Source organism: Tachysurus vachellii, chromosome 2, assembly GCF_030014155.1.
Source record: "Tachysurus vachellii isolate PV-2020 chromosome 2, HZAU_Pvac_v1, whole genome shotgun sequence".
Taxonomy (NCBI): domain Eukaryota; kingdom Metazoa; phylum Chordata; class Actinopteri; order Siluriformes; family Bagridae; genus Tachysurus; species Tachysurus vachellii.
In genome coordinates this window covers 2,930,571-2,940,570 of record NC_083461.1, presented here as the reverse complement: position 1 = coordinate 2,940,570, position 10,000 = coordinate 2,930,571, and the positions used below count along the sequence as shown (strand labels likewise).

Here is a 10,000-nt window from a genome sequence, read left to right as displayed (position 1 = left end):
GGCATCACCAACACATTGACGAGTAATCAATCCAGACAGATAAGGATCAGCATTATCTGCATTCCACTTCTTAATATTACTCGTTGTCTAATTTTCTAATTTTTAACAGTGACAAACTTAATACACATTCTAATATAACCATGAATATAACAGACTTGTAAATTAAATAATGAGTTAGAAACACACTTGTCACATACTTCCCCTCAAAATAAATGTTGTCCCCAACATTCAAATGTAACCTCTGACCTTTAGTGCAAATAAGGGGTTAAACCATACACACAATGTACTGTTACTTTCAATCAACACTCCTGCTACATTGTATCATATATAGTGCAATATTACAAACTGGAACTCTTTTCATACATTCCTTCAATCACGGGTAAATACCCAATCTTTTAATGTCTTTGTACCCTCTTTTGGTCTCTTTGTTTTGTGTCCACTTAGGCACACTTCTGCCTTATGAACAGTTCTGTTTGTGCAACATGTTCAAGTCAATCACTCTCCCCTTTAACAAAGGTCCACAAGTGTGGTGTGAGTCATTGCAACAGTGTCATGTAAATATGTATGTAAAGTGTAGCCACAGTCCATCTTATGTTCAACAGTCCATTTGAATGTTCATTTTGTGCTGAACAGTCCATTTTGAGTGTAATGTGTATTTACTGAATTCAGTTTCTACCTTTTACATGTCCTTAGTGCCGGAAGTATTGGAGGTGATGTGGCTGCGCAATGTATGTCCAAGGAACCATCCAGTTTTGTTGTTGTAATGCTCTAATGTTGTGGCAAGTTGGTGAGCCAAGCCTATCATATGTGAAAACCCTCGGCCTTCTGTGCTGTCGTCTGGGCCGCTGAAACTCCTCACCTCTGGGGTCACTTGAAGCAAGCAAGGGGACAACTTCCTCCATAGACATACCCTCGACGAAACTGTCCTCTCTCCCCAGCGAGTTTTCCATTTGGTCTGTCGCTCTTTGTTCTCTATCTGGCTCAGGTGACATGTTTTCCTCAGCCTGTGTACGTTCGGGTTCCGTGGGTGCACTACACACAGGGTTCATTATTTCAGGCAGACACAGCTCAAAGTGCTGCTGATGTGACACTGGATAATACTCATCTCCATCGTCCTCTTCTTCCAACTGCCCTGCTTCCTCGGTTTGCTCCACATTTCTTTTCCTTGCTCGTGGTTGTACTGTCGTTTCGAGTGGCAGGTGGTCACATGGGAGGAGAAGATTACGATGTAAAATCCTTGATCTCGACTTTCCTTTCTCAGGTCTGAGTTCATAAACAGGAATATCTGGATTCACTTGGCGTACAACTGTGTGGATCGTATCCTCCCAATGGTTCCTCAGCTTTCCTGGACCCCCACGAGGTGTCATGTTCCTAATTAAAACACGATCTCCAGGCTGTAATACTGAGCTTTTAGCTTTACTGTCATAGTGTCTCTTACTTCTGATCGTAGCTTTGTGGGCATTTTCTCTTGTGATCTCGTAGGCTTCTTCCATACCCTGCTTCCATTTTTCCATGTAGTGATGGTGATTACAAGTTCCTTGTTCTGAGGTCAAGTCGAATAACATGTCAACTGGCAACCGCGGGGAACGTCCGTACAGCAAGTAGAAGGGGGAAAACCCAGTCACTTCGCTGCGAGTACAATTGTATGCATAGGTCAGTTTGTTTAGTGAATCTTTCCAGTTACTTTTTTGTCTCTCCGTGAGCGTCTTTAACATCTGAAGTAGTGTTCGGTTAAATCGCTCTACCTGTCCGTTTCCTTGGGGGTGGTAGGGGGTAGTTCTCGACCCAGCAACCCCACAGTACTTTTTCAGTTGTGTGAACAGTTGATTTTCAAATTCGCCACCCTGATCGTGGTGTATTCTTGTGGGAAAGCCAAATCTCAGTGCATAGTCATTAAATATTTTGTCTGCTGCTGTTTTTCCTGATTTTGAAGTTGTGGCGTAGGCCTGGGCAAAACGTGTGAAGTGATCAATGATTACAAGAATATATTCATAGCCACCTTTACATTTATCAAGGTGCAGAAAATCCACTGAGACAAGCTCAAACGGTTGAGTGGTGACAATGCTCGTCAGCGGGGCTCTTGTCTCACGACTTGGTTTCTTGTGCTTGAGACAGGCACACTTCCTTGCGACATAGTCTTCTATCTCTCGTTGCATATAGGGCCAGTAAAACCGGTCTCGTATCAGTGACGTAGTCCTGTCTACACCTTGATGGCCCATTTCATCGTGAAGTTCCTTTAACACAATACTCTTATATTTTTCTGGAAGCACCAGTTGTTTTCTACTTGTAGTCTTCCTGTACAATATCTCGCTTTCATCCATGTCCAGTTTGTCCCACTCTCTGAGAAGGCATGTGATCTGTGGACTGAGCTGTCTTAATTTGTGACCTGATGGTTTATCTCCTGTCAGCTTGAACTGCACCACGGGTCCGACAGTGGGGTCATTCCTCTGGTCATGTTTAACTTGTCCTGCTGTTAGTGGACTGAGTAAGGTGTCTGTAGCTAACGTTGCGCATTCAGCTGAGATACCCATGGACCAAGATGCCCTGTACTCATCCTGACTTTCCACTACTTGTGTCGCTGCTCCAATTACATCATATGACATTTCCTCTGAACACTCTTTCATAAAAGTCTCCTCGTCCAACGGCATTCTGGACAAACTATCTGCATCAATATTTTCTTTACCAGGGCGGTATTTTATTGTAAAATGGAAATCGGCCAGTTCTGCTACCCAGCGACAACCTGTTGCATTCAATCTAGCAGTGGACAGCACATAGGTGAGTGGATTATTGTCACTGTAGACAGTAAAGAATGGTGCATAGTATAGGTAGTCCCGAAATTTTTCTGTGATCGCCCACTTTAGGGCTAGAAACTCTAACTTGCCTGAGTGCAAATGATAATTCTTCTCTGCTGCTGTCAAAGTTCGGGAGCCATAAGCAATCACACGTAGCTTTCCATTCTGTCTTTGATATAATACCGCCCCTAGCCCCTGATTGGAAGCGTCAGTATGGAGGATAAATGGCTGGGAAAATTCTGGGAAACCGAGAACAGGAGGCTGAATGAGGCAGTCTATCAACCGTTCCAATATAGTCTGATGCACATCAGCCCACTCAATGGGTGTGTTGGATGGAACTCCTCTACTGTTTCGTTTTGTTTGCCACTGCCTCTTTTTATTTTTCAAGGTCTCAGTCTCGACAGGTGCTTTGAGTAGGTCATACAAGGGGCTGGCAATACATGAAAAATCCTTGATGTACTGCCGGTAATAACTCAACAGTCCTAAAATTGCTCTCAACTCACCAACAGTACCTGGTTGCTTGTCTTTCAGGGCCCTTACTGCAGCAGTATCGGCCGGATCCATTCGGCTCCCCTCAGCAGACACAATTCTCCCAAGATACCGCACTTCTGTCTTAAACAGGTCACATTTTTTTGGTTTCAGCTTTATCCCATGTTCCCTCAGTCGTTGCAGCACCTTCCTGACATCGTTGACATGATCCTCAAACGTTTTGCTAAACACAAGAACATCATCAAGATATGGCACACATATTTCGTCCCTCAAGCCCTCTAAGCACTGTTCCATGCAACGTTGAAATGCCGCAGGTGCATTCATAAGTCCAAATGGGATCCGAGCCCACTCATATAGACCCCACGGGGTAACAAAAGCTGTCAGGTGTCTACTTCCCTTTGCCATGAATCCCTGGTGGTACGCCTTACCCTGATCCAACAGTGAAAAGAGGGTGTTTCCTCCCAGTGTGTCCATAATGTCCTGTACTCTGGGGATGGGGTGGCGATCTGGATAGGTTTTCTTATTGAGCTCCCTATAGTCAATGCATAACCGCAGGGTACCGTCTTTTTTTCTGACACAAACGACTGGGGAGGAGTAGGGAGACGTCGACTTTTCAACCCACCCTTGTGCTATCAAATCCTGTAAATAGTCTTTCATCTCTCTATATAAAGGTTTTGGAACAGAGAGGTACGTTTTTGACACTGGCTCATTGTCTTTTAGGGAAATGTCCATTTGCAGGTTCTCCACACAGCCTATGTCATTATCAGATCTGGAGAATGACTCCGACTCTTCTCTTAACATCCGACTGACTATCTGCCTCTGGTGTTCATTAAGGTGAGTCAAATCAACAGGAGGTTCCCATTGCCCTTGGGTAGGGGTGCTTTCACTAGAATTCTGAGCCTGGACATGGTGAATGGATACAGTTGGTAGGCTGTTAAAATCTGTTTTAAATGTGTTGGCAGGAAACACTGATCTGGCTGACTGTACAGTTCCAATAACAGTTCTTCCTGACAGCATAATGTCATGACTTGTAGGATTTTGTACACTAATAATGATTTTTGGGGTCATCCCTGCCTTCACTGACACAAGAGTGTCACAAAACTCTAGCCCTTCAGGCCAACGTGGATTCTCGTCAGGTTCAAAAATAAGAGTCTTGTTCTCTCTGAAAGGTGAGGCTTGTACTCGACACTCGATTTGGATGGAGGTACGTTTAGGCACACTGACTCTCTCATTTACTGTCTTCACATTATGGTCGTATGTCTGTCCGACCCTCACTGCATTAATAAAGGGTTTTGCTTTGTTTTTCCTGAGATGAGGAAAAGCCATTCTTACCGCCGTCACAAGGTTGTTTTTATCCACATGTTTTGTTTGATCTTGCAAGCGATCTAGGACAAGACGTTCGATGACATTAAAGCCAATAATAGGACATTGTTGTTGTTTGCCTTTTAACACTAGCATGGGTATCAGCAGCGCATCATCACCAGCAGTAAGTTTAAAGGACACTTCGAGCCATCCGACGTATGGCATTTCTGTCCCATTGGCTGCTTCAATTTGCAAAGGGTCAAGAGGGCCAACTAATTCTGACACGTCTCTGAGAGGAACATCAGGTAAATGGCTTTTTTTCCATACCTCATCTATAGCACAAATTTGTGAACCCGTATCCCAAAGTGCCTGGGTCTTCTGTTTGTTCAGGAAACACCTGATGACACACTTCTTTCCTACTAACTCACTCACAGTAGGTGTTTTCTCCAGAGCACCATTTTCCTTGCACTTGACTTTATCTCGTGACTGAGTTGCCTGCTTCTTGATACTTGAACATGTATGTGGCTTACAAAGTCCTTTGTGGGTGGGCCAATGGTTTCTCTGACAGTCCTTTGAGCAATAGAGAGTGGTATTACAAACTGAACAACATTTTAGTTCCTCACTTCCTTTCTCTCCTTTACAGCCTGCGCATAATTGGGACATATCGGTACCATTGGTTGCTCCATGTCCCGTGGGAGCAACCCCTCTTAGTTTAAAGGGCTTCTCCGAGCGGGATCTATTGGTCTCTGTGCTTTGCAACCTGCCCTGAAGTGTTCACTGCTTCCGCACCTAAAGCAATGCTGACAATACTCCTCACCTGCTTGGGTACATGAGAGACACCTTGGCTGAGGGCGTCGTGTTGGGTAAAACCTCTGCGGTGCAAACATTTGCTGGAACTGAGCCGTCTGTCTCATCCGTCCAGGGCCGAACGCTGGTCGGTATTCCTGCACTGCTGTTGGTGACTGCTGGTGGTAAAATGGCATTTCATTTGACTCAGTATTATAAGGTGAAGATTGTGAGGGTGAGAACACTGGGTAAGGAGAGGGCACGGTTGTCGGGTCTCTGGTTGGTGGGAGGTACTGTGGCGGTGTGGGTGTGGGTCTTTGGATAGTTTCCCTGATTTGGCAGATCTCAGCCTTCAAGTCTTTCAATTGCACTATGTCAGAGCGCATTTCTTTGATTTCAGCGAGCAGTTCGGGGGGAAGTGTAGCTGGGCTTTGTGAGATGGTGCTTTTCTTTTCCACCGAAGCTTCACTTGACTGGACTGTATTCACATGAGTTACACGTGATGAGGCAGAATGTTTCTTTTTGTCCTGCCTCTCTTTTTCATTGGCAAATGAAATGTTCAGTTTCTCCAACAGCAGCTCATCTGGGGTATCCGTATGGAGGAGGTAGGGCTGTAGGTCACCTTTAATATTGTCACTCTGGAGCCCAGTTAGGACTGTGTGCATAAACAAACTCTGGACTAGTACTGGGTCATATTTTAGGCTTGAATCAGCTTCCTGAGAAGCAAATAGGATTTTTTGTCTTAAGTCCATTGTCCTTATAAGAAAGTTTTGAGGGGTCTCTTTACTGTTTTGAACTTCAGAAGTGAGTTGTTTGTATAGCTCTGTGGCGCCTCTCTCCTGGTAATGACACCTGAGGATCCTACGAAGGGCCGGCAGTGTTAGTTTGTCTTTTCCTTCAAGGTAACTTCGTAACTGTAAGCCTGGTGTGATAGCACGAATTACAGCATCAATAATCTCAGACTCTGGGTAGCCTCTACTGCGCCCACTTTCAATTTGTTTGGCCAGACTAGAAAACGTCAGCTTATCCTTTTGCCCTGGCTCACCTATTAGTCCCGCTATCTTAAAATCTTTGCGCCACATAGAGCCATTAGGGGGTGGTAGGGTCATATGCGTTTCTGGCTTGATGGAACTAACAGGGGGTTGCATGCTTGTTTTCATCAGGTCATACATTGCGTTCTCTTTTTCTTTCAATGACAGCCTTAGCGCTTCTACCTCTTCCTGGAGTTTTTCCTGTGGCTCAGTTTGACTGAAGATTTCACTTCCATTTATATTTGTTGCCGTATCGATTTTGCCTATTACGTCGTGGATACTAAGGAGATCTGACATACCCTCATCCTCTAGGCCGGCCAATTCTTCCCTTTCAAGATACTTTATTACATGTGAAATCACTTGGGTACGAGTTTTACCAGTTACATGTTCTTTCTCTGGTCCTGAGATCTGCAGTGCATTGCATACCTTAATCAGCTGTTCGAGAGTCAGTTTGTACAATACTCCTTTAACCTCCAGTTGCAGCCTCTCCAATTCGGACTCCATGTTATCAGTGAGGGCATAAGCAGTAAAATGAGGGTTAATCTGACTAAATTGGCTCTTGCTACTCCCTAGCGGTCAGTTTTGCTCACTTCGGGACACAAAGTGCCAGGTTCGTCCGAAGACCACTTCTACCGCCCTGCTGGAAACACTTGCCTGATATCTGGGTTGTTTGAAGGGATGATCGACGCAAGGACTCCACTTATAGCTCAGGGGTGATCCTCAAGTCAAACATCCCAGCGGTGCCTCCAAATGTTGTACCCTTAAAAAGGGAAAATGTAACGGGAAAAGGTTAAAGAAACACGCACACGCAGCTCTTGCCTTCACTCGTCTGTATTGAATGAGGAAGAGGCGCGCGCGCGCAAGCAATTCCCCTCCCCCTACCGAAGCCCCGAGGCATCACCAACACATTGACGAGTAATCAATCCAGACAGATAAGGATCAGCATTATCTGCATTCCACTTCTTAATATTACTCGTTGTCTAATTTTCTAATTTTTAACAGTGACAAACTTAATACACATTCTAATATAACCATGAATATAACAGGCTTGTAAATTAAATAATGAGTTAGAAACACACTTGTCACACATGCTTCATCCTTTATACATTTAATACTTTATCATTGTGCATCCAAACTTAACACTTTTAAACAAATTTCTCACCAAACGTCTGATGTTCACAAAACCAACGTTTAATTCTGGTTAGACTTTTCTATTAGAATCTCACCAGATCAGCTGGTGCAAAAATCATCCGTTCAGCCTATAAAGTAAGTGTGAACCCCAACACACACACACACACTCTGATTCTCTCTCCCAGCCAAGTGACCTCCAGCCTGCAGGCCATCACTGGACCCCAAGACAAAATCAATGCCTAACACACCAGCAGGTAAACATGGTGTGACACCTGAGTGACTCTCTGCCTCTGCTCTACTCTCCTCTGGAGTCTTTCTGTTCCCTCTAGAGTTATGACCCAGCCAATCACAGTCCAGCAATTTATTAAAGAGCCAATCACAGTCCAGCAATTTATTAAAGAGCCAATCACAGTCCAGCAACTTATTAAAGAGCCAATTACAGTCTACAGATTTATTAAAGAGCCAATCACAGTCCAGCAACTTATTAAAGAGCCAATCACAGTCTACAGATTTATTAAAGAGCCAATCACAGTCTACAGACTTATTAAAGAGCCAATCACAGTCCAGCAACTTATTAAAGAGCCAATCACAGTCCAGCAACTTATTAAAGAGCCAATCACAGTCTACAGATTTATTAAAGAGCCAATCACAGTCCAGAGATTTATTAAAGAGCCAATCACAGTCCAGCAACTTATTAAAGAGCCAATCACAGTCCAGCAACTTATTAAAGAGCCAATCACAGTCCAGCAATTTATTAAAGAGCCAATCACAGTCCAGCAACTTATTAAAGAGCCAATCACAGTCTACAGATTTATTAAAGAGCCAATCACAGTCCAGAGATTTATTAAAGAGCCAATCACAGTCCAGCAACTTATTAAAGAGCCAATCACAGTCTACAGATTTATTAAAGAGCCAATCACAGTCTACAGACTTATTAAAGAGCCAATCACAGTCCAGCAACTTATTAAAGAGCCAATCACAGTCCAGCAACTTATTAAAGAGCCAATCACAGTCCAGCAACTTATTAAAGAGCCAATCACAGTCCAGCAACTTATTAAAGAGCCAATCACAGTCCAGCAACTTATTAAAGAGCCAATCACAGTCTACAGACTTATTAAAGAGCCAATCACAGTCCAGCAACTTATTAAAGAGCCAATCACAGTCTACAGACTTATTAAAGAGCCAATCACAGTATACAGACTTATTAAAGAGCCAATCACAGTCTACAGACTTATTAAAGAGCCAATCACAGTCTACAGACTTGTTAAAGAGCCAATCACAGTTTACAGACTTATTAAAGAGCCAATCACAGTCCAGCAACTTATTAAAGAGCCAATCACAGTTTACAGACTTATTAAAGAGCCAATCACAGTCTACAGACTTATTAAAGAGCCAATCACAGTCCAGATTTATAAAACCATGTCCAACAGAGTTTTAATTTCATTAGTATTGCACTTAATCATGGATCTGTAGCTCAGCCAATCACAGTTCAGTAAACTTTAAACAGCGAATCACATACAGATTGAACCAATCACACATCCACAGTTTGTAACTGAACTCCTGCTTTGCCTCACTAACCACACCCCCAGCCCCGCCCACTCTCCTGCCCAGCGCCTAACTCCGCCCATGGTCCACATTATACAGTGCTTACTTATATAAAGACTGTATAATGTCCTTTATTCCTCTGTTTAAAGTCCAGGCCTAATCACACTCTTCATTTCATTCTTTTATCCTTTTCTTCCATCCTGCAGCATTTTGTCTTCTTTTTATCTGTCCATTATTTTATTGTCTGTGGTTTTTCAAATATTAAGTACATTTTTCCAGCTCCCACAAGCATGTGTGTGTGTGTGTGTGTGTGTGTGTGTGTGTGTAACTGAAACTGTGCAGTTGTTACTTTGCACACAAAAACCTAATATCGACCCTTTCCTTCTTTATCAGCTAGGGTTTGACCTTTAACCTCTCTGTGTTTAGGTTCCCACCAGGCATTGTTGGCGTGACACCAGGAGGCATCGCCGCGGCGATGGAGGGCATAGTGCCGGGCGGAGTGCCTGTAACACACTCACTACCATCGGTCACACACCCGTCACAGGCACCATCTCCAAACCAGCCATCCAAACACGGAGAGAGCAGAGAACATCTGACTGAGCAATAGCAACACACACACACACACACACACACACTTGTAGCACAAGCTCTTGGAAACGCATACATTAACACATTAATAAACACACAATAACTCCTAGCATGGCAGCCTGTATCTAAGCGTCTTTCCAATGAACACACTCGCCTTCTGGGACCAACACACACACACACACACACACACACACAAACACAAACATGTTGCAGCTCTTGGGACATTAAAACTTTATACTCTTTTTCATTCGATTTTTCATCTTTTGTTTTTTTTTTTGTTTGTTTGTTTGTTTTTTGAGAAAACGAATGATGCTCTGTACAATGAAGCTCCTCCCA

The 10,000-nt window shown here is 43.6% G+C and overlaps 1 protein-coding gene across 4 annotated transcripts in view; it reads left to right on the top strand.

The window, feature by feature from the left end:
• LOC132861955 (C-terminal-binding protein 2) overlaps positions 1–10,000 on the top strand; it is a 99,417-nt gene that overhangs the window by 86,949 nt on the left and 2,468 nt on the right. For all 4 annotated transcript variants that reach the window (XM_060893699.1, XM_060893718.1, XM_060893727.1 and 1 more), the window contains one exon: positions 9,503–10,000. This exon is cut by the window's right edge. In XM_060893699.1, the coding sequence (XP_060749682.1) occupies positions 9,503–9,683 (181 nt within the window). In that variant the 3' untranslated portion in view covers positions 9,684–10,000. The remainder of the gene's footprint in view (positions 1–9,502) is intronic.